Below are 16,935 nucleotides of genomic sequence, written 5' to 3'. Positions count from 1 at the left end.
AGGACACAGGGGTTCTGGAAGCTTCAGTTATCTCCACTGGAAGCTAGAGCAGGCTGTTTTGATTCTGTTGATCTTAAGGTGCTTTAAGTCCCTGTGTAGTCCTCTAGATGGTTTGTGTAGTAGCTATGGGCTGGAGAACTGGCTGGGCCTTGGGTCCCAGGTCCTGCATGATCTGGCTGACTCCATGGGAAAAATGGAAACAGTGGAACTTCCCTTGGAGGTTTATTGTAAGAATTAACTAGTAATCTGTGGAAAGCACAGAGGAACAAACTACCCCCTTTGAAGTTCCTGATTGTGGAAGAATGTGCATGTGCTGGGAGGCTTAAGCCGGACTACAGCAGGGCCTCAAGTCCTGAGACAAGGTGGGTGGGAATCCAGCTGGTGCTTCAAATCCAGATGAGATGACTTCTTGAGCTCCGACAGTGGATTAGATGCTGGGCTTCATGCCCTCACATGCAGTATCATGTTTAATTCTCCCAATCACCCGGTGAGGTAAACGTAGCATGCTTTTCATGTTCAAGCGGTGGGAAGTCTTGTTTGTGATGAAGGCTGAATGTTTGGGAGCTTGTTCCTAAAAGGAAACTCACATAACCAAGACGTACTTTTATGAGTCATTCTCTTGAAGGCATGATTTAAGAATACCTGGCCAGGCATGGGGTCATTCTACATCATGGGCCAGGCCTGTTCTTAGCTTACTTCTCTGCACGCTGCACTCAGCCTTTGCCTGCTGCTAACATTGTTGAGAAGTGGTGGAATGTGGGGTGAGCAGATGTTGTCATATGGCATTTCCCCCACAATACTAGCTTTTTTGTTGCACTGAATATTGATTTCTGTTACATTGGGTCTGAAAAGATAGACATTGTTGCATTCGCTCGACCATCTTTGAGTGAAAATATCTATGTTTGGACGCAGGGCTAGATACATAGATATAGAAATGACATGATGCATGCCTCAGGGGGGACAGTGTACATGCCTGTTGGACCCTTTGTTGTTGGATAATTATGTATTGAGCTGTAATATTTGAAAATACTTAACTTCCACTGTGTGGCAGGTGGTGTTTCTAAGCGGTTTATGTATTAATACCTCACTTAATTATAAAAATTGCTAGTTACTCTAGGGTGAGTTTAGCTTAGTGGTTAAGGTGGTGGCGACACCCACATCTCGTATCAGATTGTCTGGTTCTGTCTTCTGCTCATGCAGGTTCTGGAAGGCAGTGATGATGGCTTGAGTAATGGGCTTCCTGCCCACCCACGAGGGAGACCTGGATTGAGCTTTTGGCTCTGTCTTCAGCCTAGCCTTGTCCTGACCATTGGGAGCGTTTGGGGAGTGAACCATTACATGGAAACTCTTTCCGTTAAATAAATAATAGCAGTAAGCACATTTAGTATAAATTACCATATGAACGCCACTAGGCATGACTTTTTTTTTCTTCCTTTTTTTTTTTTCATAATATTCCTTCTATGTATCAAAACTCACATTGAGCAATGAAGTTCTGGGTTGCAAAAGAGGACTGATTTTTTGCACTGTCTATAAAGTCTGTGTCCACAAGTTGGACAGAAACATGCCACAGGGCCCGGCGGCGTGGCCTAGCGGCTAAAGTCCTCGCCTTGAGCGCCCCGGGATCCCATATGGGCGCCGGTTCTAATCCCGCCAGCTCCACTTCCCATCCAGCTCCCTGCTTGTGGCCTGGGAAAGCAGTCGAGGACGGCCCAAAGCCTTGGGACCCTGCACCCGCGTGGGAGACCCGGAAGAGGTTCCAGGATCCCGGCTTCGGATCGGCGCTCACCGGCCCGTTGCGGTTCACTTGGGGAGTGAAACATCGGATGGAAGATCTTCCTCTCTGTCTCTCCTCCTCTCTGTATATCCGGCTTTCCAATAATAATAAAATCTTAAAAAAAAAAAAAAAAGAAACATGCCGCAGTGCCAGTAGGCATGACTTTCATTTCCTTCGTCTTGGTCACCTTTTTGGCTGGTGCCCCCTTGATGGCAGGGGTTCCTGTTTGTGCCACTTTTCTCTTTTCCTCTGCTCTGGCTTCTCACCCATTTAGTCACTTTCTGGCATTTTGTCTTTGTGGCCACGTCTGCCCGGCTGCCGTTCATGGCCCACTGCCTTTGGTTGCTGCTTTCATGCCTCAACCCTTGCTTGCCGCCATCTTCCTTTCCTGCCTTTTCTGTTGCTGCCACTGCTCCCTGCCACATGCTGTTTATAGTATTGTGAGCTTCATCATGCCTGGTAGAGGCGATTAAGAAGTGGCTATGTTTGGCTTTCAGTTTGTTATCCAGGACTTTCTGGTTGCCATTGATTATGTTGACTTTATTGGTGAAATTCAAGACTGATAATTTTTTCAAAAATATTGATTGATTTTTTTTATTAGAAAGGCAGATTTGCAGAGAGTAGGAGGGACAGAGAGAAAGGTCTTCCCAAAATGGCTGCAATGGCCAGAGCTCAGCAGATCGGAAGCCAGGAGCCAGGAGCTTCCATGTGGGTGCAGGGTCCCAAGACTTTGAGCCATCCTCTGCTGCCTTCCCAGGCCGTAAACAGGGATATAAAGCTGGATGGGAAGTGGAGCAGCCGGGATATGAACTGGTGACCAAATGGGATGCTAGTGCTTGCAGGAGGATTAGCCTGTTGAGCCACAGCACCAACCCCAAGACTGATAATGTTGAAACATATTTCAGTCAGCGCTATAAAATACCCAGTCAGTGCCATGCAAACAAAATCCTTAAGTCAGATTGTGCCCAAATGGATTCTAAATCCTACAAGGAAATTAATGATCTTGGAAGAAAGTATACTGGACTTTATCATATATATTTGCTTCTTAAAATTCCATGTGTCCAGGCTGTGGTCCAGGCCAATTAAAGCACGAAGCCCTCAGCTCTGTTTGTGCAGCTCGAGTTGAAGCAGTGCTCTGAAATAAGCCTGCATTTTTGCTTTCGTCTTTAACAGTGCTGACTTGATCGGAAATATGGTTTGGAAACTTGATAAATATATTCTGAAGTACCTAAAATATCTCGTTGGTAATTGTATGAGGTCATAACTGGCCTTGTTTTGAACCCAGTGGAGGTGTAGACATACTAATTTAGATCATGCCTGGTATTTCTGATTCTTCTTTTTCTGATAGGTGAGAAATTGTAGGCTCAATAAAATCAGACATAACGGAAAGGTTGGTCCTCTGGACGGTGTTCAGAAATAGCTGCGATGCAAGGAACGAGAGGTGTAAATTGTGAGCGGACAGTTTTCAAGGACTCTTTGTTTTTACCCTTCTGCCTTTTCGAGATTTGCGATGCCTGCTGCAGACAGTGGACAGAGGCACTTTTTCAGTGAGTCTTAAGATCAATGTAGTAGGGCCCAGTGCGGTAGCCTAATGGCTAAAGTCCTTGCCTTGCACGTGCCAGGATCCCATATGGGCACCAGTTCTAATGCCAGCAGCTCCGCTTCCCATCCAGTTCCCTGCTTCTAACCAGGGAAAGCAGTCGAGGATGGCCCAAGGCCTTGGGACCCAACATCCATATGGGAGACCTGGAAGAGGCTTGGGGCTCCTTCCTTTGGATTGGTGCAGCTCTGGCTGTTGCAACAGCTTGGGGAGTGAACCAGCAGATGGACAGTCTTCCTCTCTGTCTCTGCTCCTCTCTCTTTATCTGCCTTTCCAATAAAAATAAACATCTTTTAAAAAATACTTTTTAAAAAAAGGCAATAAGACTTAAAAGTAAGAAAAACACAAAAGAAGAAAAGATGATAGCCACTCACATTTACCTACCCTATTAACACTTAAGTGACTGTCTTTTTAGAAATTTCTCTGCCCAAACACACACACAATTTTAAATAAGAAAAATATGTGTGGTTATAATCAATCTTTAATTTTCTACCAGTGCTGTCTGTCTGTCTTTCTAAGTCAAATGTAGGTTTGTGTATTTTTTCCTAGGACTTTGAAATATTTAATGATTGCATGGTATAATTTAATCATGTATTTTCCTTCCATTGTTTGCTACTATACACAAGGAAAACTCCTGCATTTTTGTGCACTCGTTTAGTTATTTCCTTAGTACAAAGCCATAGAAACAAGTATTATTTACTGAAATTTTCCTGCCATATAGGAACTGTTGGGAAGCAGCATGTATGACCTGTGTTTCTAGTACTGCTGCCAGCTTTGGGCTTGGTTGGCTGATGGGGTGGTCGTTTGGAAGAAGGCGTGAGGGTGGGCAGAATTTGAAAAGCCTTCTCCTGCGGCATGTTGTGCCTGCTCCTGGCATCGCCCTGAGCCGGCTGGTGATGAAGTCAACTCTCGTGTTGTTGCAGATCACAGGATGGCGCCAAAGCTGACTTCAGAGCTGCTGCGGCAGCTGAGGCAAGCCATGAGGAACGCTGAGTACGTGACGGAGCCAATCCAGGCGTACATCATCCCGTCAGGAGATGCCCACCAGGTACTGCGAGCGCACAGCCTGGTGCGGAGACGCCTCGGCCTTGCCTCTTCTCTAAGTCTTCTTTTCCCAACCTGTATGGGTTTGTGGAGTTCTGGTTGTCAGAACTTGCTACGGACACTTGTGTCCAGTAGGACCTCCTCACTAAATGTTTGTGGAATTTGTGGTTTCCTGTTTTCCAATGGATTTAGCCAGCTTTGAGTACATTTTAAGAATGAATGAGAGAATGAAGAGGCAGACCTTGCTGATATGTTGGACCCAGTGCCCTCCCCTGCAACTTGTCATTAGCATACTTGTCTGCCCTGCCTCCTTCATGTGTATCCAAAATGGGCATCCTTCTGGCGTGGCCAGAAGAGCAGAAAGTCATCATGGGTATCTACGCTAGCAGGTGTTAGGAATGATACTGATTCCCTTGCTGCCAGCCATTCTCCTTGGCAGAAGCAACTTAGTGTCATTTCCCTTGGAGAACTCTAGGGATTGAAATTAAGGAGAGTTGGGTTTGAACAGAGATGTTATGTGATCAAGCCAGAGGTCAGGAAGATGAAAGGGCGTAGGATGTACCAGGAGGCTGAGGAGTCAGCAAATGTCTGCGTGCCTACACCACCGTAGTGGCACTGTTGTGTTTCAATGATGATTGAATGTGTAAAATGCTATTCTTCCATAGACTCGGATATTTTTTATCCTTTGCTTATGGGCAAGGCACTGCCTGAGGTATTGTAGGTGACTCAAAAGTCCTGTACCAATGAATATACAGCTTAATAATGGAGTTAGAATGTGCACTGGTGTGTCTGTCTTGCCAGGCAGGATGCAGTAAATGCTTTCGAGAAAATCTGAACAGAGGGCTGTGAACAGTTGAGAGTGAGAGGGAAGGACAATGGAAGACTTCCTGGGATGGGACTGGAGGGTGGGCGGGAGAGGAGGAATTTGCACTGGGCCTTTATTGAAGAATGGCCGGAGTTTGTTAAAACAGAGGCGGAAGGTGGTCGAGGAGAGACATGGTTCTAGGTAGAAGGGTGAAAAAGAGTGAAGGCAAGGAAGCAGGAAGCTTTGAATACTTTCCAGAAACAGTGTGGTGAGTGTGCCTGGCAAGAGCCCATGGAACTGAAAAGCAATGGTGGGAAATGCCACTGGTGTTCCTGGATTCTTCAGCTGCAGGCAATGCCTTGTGAGGGCTTAGAGGTAGAGCCACGGACCTGGCAGAGCTCCAGGTTACGGGTTGTGTCCTCGGAGTTGCACATGTTGGAACCTGAGGGTGGGGAAGCAGCTAGCCCTGCATAGCTGGGGTGGGGTGTGATTTTCAGCTCTGGGTGCATGTCAGTTTCCTTCTAGCCCACAGCATAGGTGGGATAAATTTGACAACTCCTGATTTGAAATTTTAGATTTCTACTCTCTGTTTTCTGGTTTGAGCTAGAACCTTTATCCCAGATCAAGAGTCGCGTGTGAGAACTTGACTGGCAAAAACTTGACTGGTGTTTCCCCTCTGTCTTGGTTACTTGTGCGTCCTTACACATGATACTGTGTGGCATAAACCTGAGTGACGGCGATGCATCATGATGGAGGAGTGACCGATAAGGCAGCTGAGTAAAGAACCCAAGACATGTCCACTCCAGCTGGCCTCCTTTCTGGCCCTCTCCAAATGGCCCTGCCCAAAGGGTTGTGACAATGTCAGGCCTTTGTTAGCTCAGGAATAGCTTTAAGATTGGACCTCTGCCTAGGGTTTCCTGACTCCAGAAGCAAAGAAAGGGCTGAAAGGAATGGTAAGGGTAGCTGCATGAGGTTTAGGGTACTGATATTCAGAGCAGCATTCCCCAAACCAGTTCTACAACATTCCTCTATGTCTTGTAAGATATTCTGCAGAAGAAGCATTTGGAGTAGTCAAGAAAATAGTGAAATAAACTGAGCTTTTGTTTTTTTAATTGTGTTGACAAACATGTAACCTGAAATTCAGTATCTTGACAGTGTTTAAATGTACAGTACTGCCATGTTAGTTACATGCGCAGTGCAATGCAACACACTGTAGAGCTTATTCATTTTGCAAAGCCAAAAATCTGTACCATTGAATCACAGCTGCCCATTCTCTGCTGGCCTCCCGCTCCATCCACTCTCCTCTGCTCTCTGTTTTGAAGAGTTTGACTTCTGCAGAGGCTTCGGAAGGCTGGAGTCATGCAGTATGTGTGTTTTTGTGACTGGACTATTTGGCTTGGTATGGCATCTTCAAGGTTTATTCATATTGTAACCTACGACAGTCTTTATTTGGGTTTTAGGCTGAGTACTGTTTTACTGCATGCATGCTATATTTTTCTTTATCCACTCGTCTCTTGCTAGTTCTTTTGGTGCTTCAGCCTCTTGGCTATTGTAAATAATTCATTGGTTTGCAAAATATCTCTTTGCAATCCTATTTTTAGGAGCTGGTGTGCTGGCAAAGTAGATTAAACCACCACCTGCAACCCTGGCATCCCGTGTGGTCAAGTCCAGGCAGCTCCACTTCTGATCCAGCTCCTTCTTAATTCTCCTGGGAAGGCAGTGGAAGTACTTGGGCCCCTGCACTCACATGAACCTGAAATGAGTTTCAGCCCGGTCCAGTACTAGCCATGGTAGTCATTTGGGTAGTCAGTCAGCAGATGAAAGATGTTTGTATCATTCCTTCTCTTTGTGTAGCTCTGCCTTTAAATGAATAAATAAATCCTTAAAAAAAAATCCCATTTTAAATTCTTTTGGATACCTATATCCAGAAGTGAGATATAGTAGTATATGTCTGGTAGTTCTGTTTTTAATTTGGTGCGGCACCTCCCTGTTAGCCAGGGCATTATTTTATATGCCCACTGGTAGTAGTGCTGAAGGTTCTGCCCTCTCTACATGTTTGCCACTGTTTGTTTTCCGTTTTGTTGGCAGTGGCCATCCTAATGGATGCGAGGTGATTCCTTGTGGAGTTCTGATTTATATTTCCCTCTTGGCTGGTGATGTTGAACATCTTCTTGACTGCTTGCTGGCCATTTGCTTATCTTCAAGTCCTCTGTCCAAGTTGACAGTTTCTTAACTGCAGGGCTTCTCCGGGCTTTTAATATGCTGATATGCACTGTTCATCTCTAGAGAGGAGATAAAATGTTCAACAGTTTCCAGACATAAATGTCCAGGGAATTCTACAGTTATCTTAAGGATGAGGTAGGCGATTCTAGTGTTTCATGGAATGCCTTCATGTCTGATTCACCAGAAAGCTTTCTGTGTCATGATGAATTAGAACCTGCTCCTTGAGGAGGTGAGAGGAGAGGAGAGGAGAGAGACCACAGATAATGGGGCCAGGCATCTAGAGGTGGGCGAGGTGGGGAGCCAGGAGGCCGGGAGGTGTGCTCAGGGTGCTGCTCGCTGGCTTCTGTGCCTTGCGGATTATAGAAAATGTGAATCAACCTGAAAGGTGGGTTGGTGGCCTGCGAGGAAGCCATGGGGGCCAGGATGTTAACATTACATCCAGAGGACAGTGGGAGGTAAGGCTGGACTGGTAGGGTTTAGGGTTGGATTGAGTAAAGGGTTCCTTCCATTTGTCTGTTTTCACCAGACTAAATCTCCTTATAGAGATCAAAGGGGAGATAAGCCACAGTCACAAATGTCGCTGGCTGCAGGCAGCACTTTTAGTAGAAATCTCTGCATGTCCTCAAAGCCGTGTTAAAAAATAAAAGCAACAGTGAGATTGACTTTAGTAGTGTATTTTCTCTACCCTATATGTCTAAAATATTAGCACATTATTGAGTGATGAGGTAAATGGCATTCTTTTTTCTTTTTTTTTTTTTTAAGAATTTATTTTATTTTTATTGGAAAGTCAGATATACAGAGACAGAGAGGAAGATCTTCCATCTGATGGTTCACTCCCCAAGCGGCCGCAATGGCTGGAGCTGAGCCACTCCGAAGCCAGGAGCCAGGAGCTTTCTCCGGGACATCCATGTGGGTGCAGGGTCCCAAAGCTTTGGGCCATCCTTGACTGCTTTCCCAGGCCACAAGCAGGGAGCTGGATGGGAAGTGGGGCTTCTGGTACAGAAACTGGTGCTCATATTGGGTTCTGGTGTGTGCAAGGCGAGGACTTTAACTGGTAGGCTGTTGCGCCGGACCCCAAAAATCTTAAAAAAAAAAAAAGATACCTGAGTTCTATATTGTGATGTCTGTGTTTGATGCCTGTTTCCAGTGTCTAACCACTGTGGAACCTGGGAGGCAGCAGTGACGGCTCAAATGGGGGTTCTGCCATCCACTGGGAGACCTGGGTTTGACTGCTGCCTCCCAGTCTTGGTCGCTGCCCAGCCATCAGTGGAGGACAGCACTTGCTTGTGCGTACTCTCTTTCTGTCTGTCCCATTTAAAATAAAATTAGGGATGCTTGAGATGGGCCATGCAAGGAGTGTCCTAAGCAAATCTATGGATGTAAGTGGAAGTGCCTAAAAGTGTGAGGAAGAAAGAGAAATTGGGGCTTTTCAGGGCTGCTCATGACTGGTCGTGGTGGCCTTGACCCCTCGAGTCAGGCTGTAGGAATTCACCAAGCAGCATGTTTCTTTTTTTAAGACATATTTCTTTTTATTGGAAAGGCAGGTTTACAGAGAGAAGGAGAGATCGAGAGAAAGATCTTCCATCCTCTGGTTTACTTCCCAAATGGCTGCAACAGCTGGAGCCAAGCTGACCCGAAGCCAGGAGCCAGGAGCTTCTTCCAGGTTTCCCATGCCGCTGGAAGGGAAGTGGAGCATCTGGGAACATGAACCACACCCGTGTGGGATCCTGGCACTGGCAAGGCAAGGACATTAACCACTAGGCTACCGCTCCAGGCTTATGTCACCAAGGAGCTTTGAACAAAAGAATGGCGTGGGCCTGGTGCAATGGCTCAATGGCTAAATCATTGCCTTGCAAGTGCCAGGATCCTATAAGGGTGCTGCTCCACTTCCCATCCAGCTCCCTGCTTGTGGCCTGGGAAAGCAGCCTAGGGACCCTGCACCCATATGGGAGATCCAGAAGAAATTCCTGGCTCCTCAGATTGACTCAGCCCTGACTGCTGCAGCCATTTGGGGAGTGAACCAATGGGGGAAGATCTTTCTCTCTGTCTTTCCTTCTTCTCTCTGTAAAGCTGGTCAGTCTTTCCAATAAAAATAAATAAATCTTTAAAAAAGAAAAAAAGAAAGTGTTATGATGAAAGGGAGCAGGGTTTAGTATGGACAGAAGAGAGGAACTGATGATTAGAAAACCCGTTAGGAGAAACTGCAAGATTCGAGTCAGGGAACAGAGAGGTTTGTGTTTGCAGCAGAGGGTGGGGTTCAGTGGAGGGGCGGCAGAACGTGGAGTAAAGTGTGGGTCTTGTGGCCAAGTGGCCAGAGGGAGCTTGTGTTTGACGTGTCATCCACACGTTTCAGCTGTCCTGGAGAAGGAGGCGGTGTGCTGCAGGGCGTGCTGGGGCCCTTCTGGGGCTGTGCGAGCCAACAGGGAGGCAGGGCCAGCTTTGTGTGTGACCTGCAGCACTGGCCTCTGTAATAGAGAGGCTGCTGTTCTCCACAGCTCTTGTTCCTAAGTGTTTCATCTCAGGCGAGCTTCAAGGTTCAAGGATGGGAGAAGTGAAGGGGAATCTTGAATTCTGTCCTTTGTGTACTTTTCAGAACATAAAATCCACACAGCCACACGCTGCTTCCTGCTAGGAGGAAACCCAACTGAAATCGTAAGTCACTCAAGGACTTGGCACTCCAACGGCCGGCCTGCTGGTTTCTGTCCTCTGCGACTCTCTGGGTTTCTTCTTTTTTCAACCCAGAATAAGGGTTGTGGTATTTGTTGGGGGGTGGGGTTTACAGTGAGGGATTGTCCAAGGATTGTGGACTCTCATGTATCATATAAGTAGGCATTGTGGGTACTGCAGTCCCCAGGTCAGGAGATCCATTGTGTAGGGGCCAGAGCTGTGAGAGCATGGCCTTTGAGACATCCCAGTGCCTCATCCTCCCCATCCATAAGGCCCCATATTCTGCTCTGGGGCGTAGCCAAACGGTCACATTTTTCTGTGGGTGGCCCTGCCATTGTGAGTTTCTGACTGTGTTTCTGCTGCTCCTGCTGGAAGACATGAATCAGAGTTCCCTAAACTGTTTAGAACCTATGCCATTCCTCCAGAAGTCAGATTCCTGCTTTGTATTTCTTAAATGGGTTCTCTCCTGCTGCTATGCAGTAGTGATTTTATTGACTGTGCTGATTAGAGTAATGCTAGCCATGGTCAGCCGTCTCCAGGGCTCAGTGGCTTGGTACCCTGAAGCCTCACATCCTGTTAATCTAGCGGTACAGAGTGCACAGACTACGCTGGTGGGTGATAAAGGAAATAAAGTGGTTGAATGGACCTAGCTCCTTCTGTCCTATGGGGCCAGTTGGTAGAAGGGGAAGTGTATGGGGAGGACACAGCTCTGTTTTTTTTAAATTTAATTTAATTTAATTTAATTTTATTGGAAAGGCAGATTTATCGAGAGACGGAGAGACAGAAAGATCTTCCATCTGCTGGTTCGCTCCCCAAATGGCCTCAGTGGCCAGAGCTGAGGATCTGAGGCCAAGAGCCAGAAGCTTCTTCTGGGTCTCCTGTGTGGGTTCAGGCTCCCAAGGCTTTGGGTCATCATCTTCTGGTTTTCCAGGCCATAACCAGGGAACTGGATGGGAAATGGAGCAGCTGGGACACGAACTGGCACCCATATGGAATCCCGGTGCTTGAAGGGGGAGATTAGCCATTTGAGCCATCGCACTGGCCAGTTTTTTTTTTTTTTTAAGCAATAAACAATTGTGTCTCTAACATCTCTTCCCATTCCACATGCCAGTGGTATGAACCAGTCTTGTGACTGTACCTGGATGCAAAGCACCCTGGGAAATGAAGTTCTGGTTAGGCAGCAACCTACCATTGACTCTCCTACTTTAAGGAAGGGCTGTGAATAACAATCTGTTTGTCACACATACTTTGACTTGATTTTTCAGGAGAGAAAAAGTACGAAAGACAGGGAGTAGTTACTTTAGTATTTGATAGACTCTGTGGAAACCACAAAAAAGCATCCTCTCAGAGTGGGCAATCTGGCTAGTTTGTTTGAAGCACTGTGTCTGGCTCCTGGCTTCTGGGAGTTGAGGGTCAAGAGGGGAAAGATGTCTCGTCAGCCCAGGCCCTCGTGACTTTGGCCACACTTGTCTTGGCAGGCAGCCATAGCTGTACTTGCCCTGTTTGGTCTGCATGTGGCTGTGTTTACCACTCTTAAAACACTGGTTATGTCACTACTCGCTCTTCAGCATCTGGTATCTCTGTAGAGCTTTTTGGGTAAAGTTCAAGCCTTTTCATGTGATGTTTGAGACCTTTGACCAGTTGTCTTCGCAAAGTCTTTCCAGAAATCTCTAAGCTCCTCCTTTAACTTGTACCCCCTGTCACCAGGGTAATTGGCCTACTGCTTCTCCCCAGACCTCAGGCCTCTTGTTTCGGGGCCTTGTCACACTCTCTCCTCTTTGTAGATTGTCCTGTCACTCCAGATCCTCTGTCCTCCTTGTCCCTGGAAGCCCCGGTCAGGTGTCTGAGCTTGGCTTCATGAACTTAAGGCAGGCCTGAGTATTGTGAAAGCTGCAGCAAATGTGTTATTGTACGTACAATACAATTTGTAAGACTGTTTTTGGAGCCGATATCTCATAGAATGTCTTATTTTGCTAGCCAGATTGCCTACTCTGAGAGGATGCTTTTTTCGTTTCCCACGGAGTGTACCCCATTTCCTAATGCACAATGATATGTGTAGTTTGTCAGCACTTAGCATATGCCCAGGCCTCCGAGGTGGCCATTCCTAGCATCCATCTCCAATTTGTAGATGAGGAACTTGAACCCACCATTTATCCAGGTGATAAACAAGGGAGTTAGGCTTCAATGTAGCAGAGATCTATGCCATCCCATGCAGAGTTCGAAGAGGCTGTTTGGCAGCCCGGCATGGAGGTAGTTCTCTGTGCTGTCTACATTCCTGTGCCTTGGGGAGTCATTAGTTTACTTCTCTGGATTTCTTTCTTTCTTTCTTTCTTTCTTTCTTTCTTTCTTTCTTTCTTTCTTTCTTTCTTTCTTTCTTTCTTCTCTTTCTTTCTTTTTTTCTCTTTCTTTCTTTCTCTCTCTCTCTCTCTCTCTCTCTTTCTTTCTCCCTCCCTCCCTCCTTCCTTCCTTCCCTTCCTTTCCTCTCTCTCTCTTTCTCTCTTAATTTATAGGTGGGGGAGGATGATGCCTTCCAGATTTGTTGTTGGACTGAGAATTAGAATTCACTGTTGCTATTGGCAACTAGGAGAGGTTGAGCCAAACAACTCAGTCAGTATTACTTTTTTACCATTACCCGATGTAGGGTCTGAGTGAAGGCCATATGGGAGGTCTCACAGAAGTCAGAGATGCGGCCGGCCACTGGGCTGGAGTGACTCAGAGAGCTTTGTCGGGGAGGGTGCAGTGGGGAGGGATGACTAAGGCTTTTCTGGGGGTCTTTTACAGATGTGCTTTATTCAGCTGTGTTTTATTTTTGCTATTTGAATTAGATGCCAGTGTCTAAGAACTGGTGATTGCTCAGAGGCACATGTATTTTTGGCCTCTCCTGAAAATAAATATATTTATAATTTTTGTAAGTTTTGGTGATGTTTTCATAGTTAAGCATGTGTGTTAAAAGTGGCCAGATAGGGATTAAGCTGCTGCCTATAACGCTGGTATTCCATGTGGGTGCAGGTTCAAGTCCTAGTTGCTCCGCTTCTGATCCAGCCCTCTATTTATGTGCCTGGTAGTTCAGACAGGCCTGTTAGGGGAGGGTGACATTTCACATTTGATCTGAACTGTAAGAATGAGAAAGAAAAGCCAGCCATGTTATGACTCCAAAGAAAGTGTGTGTGTGTGTGTGTGTGTGTGTGTGTGTGTGTGAGAGAGAGAGAGAGAGAGAGAGAGAGAGAGAGAGACAGAGAGAGAAAGAGAAAGAGAAAGGTCTTTATGGGCCCAAGGAAAAACGTAACATCTGCAGAGGCGCTGAGGTGGGAATGAATGCAGGACCACAGAGGAAGGAGAGCAGTATGGAGCATTTTAAGTGGGAGTGAACGTGGGAGGAGACCTGAGAGAACGGCAGGGCCAGATCAGGTGCTGCATTAGGGACATGCCTGGAAACCAGATTTTATTGTCCATATGATGGGAAGCCATTGGAGGGCTTTAAGGAAGATGTTAATATGATCATGCATATACAAGTGTTTTATTTACCTGAATATAAAGTACACTTTTTTTTTAAGATTTATTTATTTTTATTACAAAGTCAGATATACAGAGAGGAGGAGAGACAGAGAGGAAGATCTTCTGTCCGATGATTCACTTCCCAAGACAGCTGCAACGGCCGGTGCGCGCCGATCCGAAGCCAGGAACCTGGAACCTCTTCCGGGTCTCCCACGCGGGTGCAGGGTCCCAATGCATTGGGCCGTCCTCGACTGCTTTCCCAGGCCACAAGCAGGGAGCTGGATGGGAAGTGGAGCTGCCGGGATTAGAAGCTGCACCTATATGGGATCCCGGGGCATTCAAGGCGAGGACTTTAGCTGCTAGGCCATGGCGCTAGGCCCAAGTACACTTTTTTTTTAAAGCTCACTGAAGAGTGCGTACAGAGGGAGTTACAGGACAGTGGCCCGTTAGAGATGACGAATGTTTGTACTAACGTTGTTACTAGAGTTGGGGAGGAGTGAGTAGATGCTTTCTGCAAAAAGCCAAAACTGTGCTTCTTGATGTCTTTTTCCTTGCATGCTGCAGGCGTGACTTGTTGGATGCCCTGTGCTGGGTTCTGGGGAGAGTGTACCTGGGCTTTGTGAGGAAGGAGGGTGCTTGCCTGGCCAAGGCGTAGGCTGTTGGTGAGGAGGGGAGGCTACAGCCATCCTCGCTCAGTGACGTCTCTCTGGCGTGTTGACCACTTAGATCATGTCTGGTTCTTGCCCCAGAACTCATGTTAGTCCCAAACTGGACAGCCATCTGCTATTAATTTCACTGCCGGTTGTAGAAACCCTTCCCCTGCCTTGCTGATGGAGGCCACCAGGTGAACCCTGTGGGGTCCTCTCCCCTCCCTTCCACGCTTGCTCAGATGTACCTCCCTGAAGAACTGGGTACCCCACCATGTGTCCTCAGTAGGAGGGACCCAAGCCCAGGGGAGTGTGATGTTGCTCAGGAGTGCCTATACTGCATATTGCAGTTGCGCACAGCGGTTTTTAGCACCACACTTACTTTTGTTAACTTTGCTTTCCCAGCTCCTTGCAGGCTTTCTCACTGTTCTGGAGGAAGAGATAATAGTAACTCTTCCATGGTCTGAGTGCAACACTTTGAGGTTTCTGGTGAGTTTCAGAACATTAATTTACTGTTTCTCACCGCAGTCCGGGGAGAGGGGTAGCTTACCTCCCCACATTTTTGTTTCTTCTTTCTTTAAAAACAAAAGTAAAACAACAACAAAAAAATTATTCTAATGACTTCTGGGTTAACAAATATGAACTGTGAAGTTGGTAAGTGAAACTGGTGTTTATTTCTTTCTGTTTCCACAGCAGGGTTTCTTAATGTTGTGTTTTACACATGAAGCATGTGTATGCTGTTTGCATTGAGTCCTCTGACATAGCCTGTTTAGCGATGGGACACTGAGGTCGGGCAAGACGCTGGGTTTTCCTGCAGACCACTCAGCTGAGCCTGAATGACAGCCGAGCGAGAGTGACCTGGTCTTGCTGTGGTACTTCTGTCTCCTGGCCCTTGTCATATCTCCCTGGGCGGGGGTTCCGTGCCTGGTTGGAGGCTGTGATGGCAGTAGCTCTGGTGAAAGGGGGCAGTGCTTGCCCATGCGGCAGGAGTGGAACCTGGATGTCTTTTCTACCCTACTTGTTGACTGTCTTTTTTTTTTTTTTTAAAGATTTATACATTTTTTATTACAGCCAGATATACACAGAGGAGGAGAGACAGAGAGGAAGATCCTCCGTCCGATGATTCACTCCCAAGTGAGCCGCAATGGGCCGAAGCGCGCCGATCCGATGCCGGGAACCAGGAACCTCCTCCGGGTCTCCCACGCGGGTGCAGTGTCCCAATACATTGGGCCGTCCTCCTGCTCTCCCAGGCCACAAGCAGGGAGCTGGATGGGAAGTGGAGCTGCTGGGATTAGAACCGGCGCCCATATGGGATCCCGGGGCTTTCAAGGCGAGGACTTTAGCCGCTAGGCCACGCCGCCGGGTCCTGTTGACTGTCTTAAAGATGCCTTGGGTTCGCGTGCCCTGCCGGAAGCATTCTTAGTCCTGCTGCTTCTGAGGCTCAGGCGGAAGGAGCTCTGAGCTGGTTCTGGATTCTTGCTGTTCACCTGTCAGCGGGCAGGTGACTGCACGCATCCCTCGGAGCCTCAGCTCTCTCATTTGGCCTGGGCTTTATCCTGGAGCGTGGGTAGGAAGAGGGGTCATGTGGTTGGCGGAGTGGCCTAGGGCTTCAGAGAAGAGGCTGCTCTGCTGTCTGCCTGGAGTCGGTCCTGCTGCTCCTGGCTGGCTGCGTGACTTGGAGCCAGTTAAGCTCTGGGTGCTGTTGCATACCCTGGCCTGCGCTCTCTGCCTGGCTGGGAGAACCTTTCACTGCCCCTCCCACTCACCTCCTCCCTTACAGAGAGGAAGGGGGATCCGCTGGGAAGCAGCAGGGTTTGGAATGGTGCTTCCTGGCTCGGAGGAAGCGCTTCTGTTGATTCCCTGGCAGGAAGGGACACGGCCTGTGTGGGAGAGACCAGTGACGCTACCTTGGAGGGGAATGCAAACAGGAAGTTTGGCAACAAGGTAGTGTCTTAGGAGACTTCAGTCAGAGAATTATTAGTGCTCAACGTGGAAATTCAACCTCACTTTTCAGAAAAATAGCAGATGCCTGAAAGTCCGTGGCAGAGAGAACAGGCCATTTGTTTGTTTGTTTCTTTTTTTTTTTTCTTTAAAGACTCTTATGAGGAAGGAGCAATTTTTATCTGTTTTTCTTGACATTATTCTCTAAATGAGGAAAGGAACAGCTTTCAACCTTTAATTAATTAGCCTTCTGCAATGTGTTCTAATTGATTTTGACACGTTCAGCTTGTCTTTTTAGCTAGACTGGCGGTTTCTGGCGGCCAGGTTCCAAGGGTTCCCCAACCTTTGTAGTCCCCGCTGGGCCCTGCCCAGGGCTGAACATGCGGAAAGCATTTGGCACCCGCCAGATGGAGGTCCAGTTCATTGTCATCTTTGTTTTTCAGAGCGAGTACATTGCTCCGTGTGACTGCCGGCGGGCCTTTGTGTCTGGATTCGATGGCTCTGCGGGTGAGTGGCTCAGTTCTCAGGTCTTGCTGCATCTCTGTCTGCCTCCCAAACATAGCTGCACCATGCTTCAGCCCGTGGTACAGCACCAAGAAGAAAATGCAGACCAGATGTTCCTTGCTGAGCCCCTGCAGGGAAAGGGTGGATTTCTAACGTCACCTGTTAGTGACCCCTTTGCTCTCTCTCAGCCTTTGCTTTCAAAAATATTTTTGAAATGTTCATTAATATGGCATAG

General features: G+C 47.3%; 1 protein-coding gene and 1 non-coding gene across 6 annotated transcripts in view; one reads left to right on the top strand and one right to left on the bottom strand.

Moving 5' to 3' along the window:
* Positions 1 to 16,935, top strand: part of XPNPEP1 (X-prolyl aminopeptidase 1) — a 53,065-nt gene that overhangs the window by 8,550 nt on the left and 27,580 nt on the right. For all 5 annotated transcript variants that reach the window (XM_058671040.1, XM_004579863.2, XM_036495769.2 and 2 more), the window contains 2 exons: positions 4,298 to 4,422; positions 16,640 to 16,703. In XM_058671040.1, the coding sequence (XP_058527023.1) occupies positions 4,298 to 4,422; positions 16,640 to 16,703 (189 nt within the window). The remainder of the gene's footprint in view (positions 1 to 4,297; positions 4,423 to 16,639; positions 16,704 to 16,935) is intronic.
* LOC118759496 (small nucleolar RNA SNORA40) lies at positions 1,449 to 1,574 on the bottom strand. Its single transcript, XR_004996224.2, has one exon. It is a non-coding gene; the product is annotated as a small nucleolar RNA SNORA40 (small nucleolar RNA).

This window comes from Ochotona princeps, chromosome 13 (genome assembly GCF_030435755.1).
Source record: "Ochotona princeps isolate mOchPri1 chromosome 13, mOchPri1.hap1, whole genome shotgun sequence".
In the NCBI taxonomy this organism is placed as follows: Eukaryota; Metazoa; Chordata; class Mammalia; order Lagomorpha; family Ochotonidae; genus Ochotona; species Ochotona princeps.
Note: the sequence above shows the minus strand (reverse complement) of the source record. Positions and strands in the feature narration are given on the sequence as shown.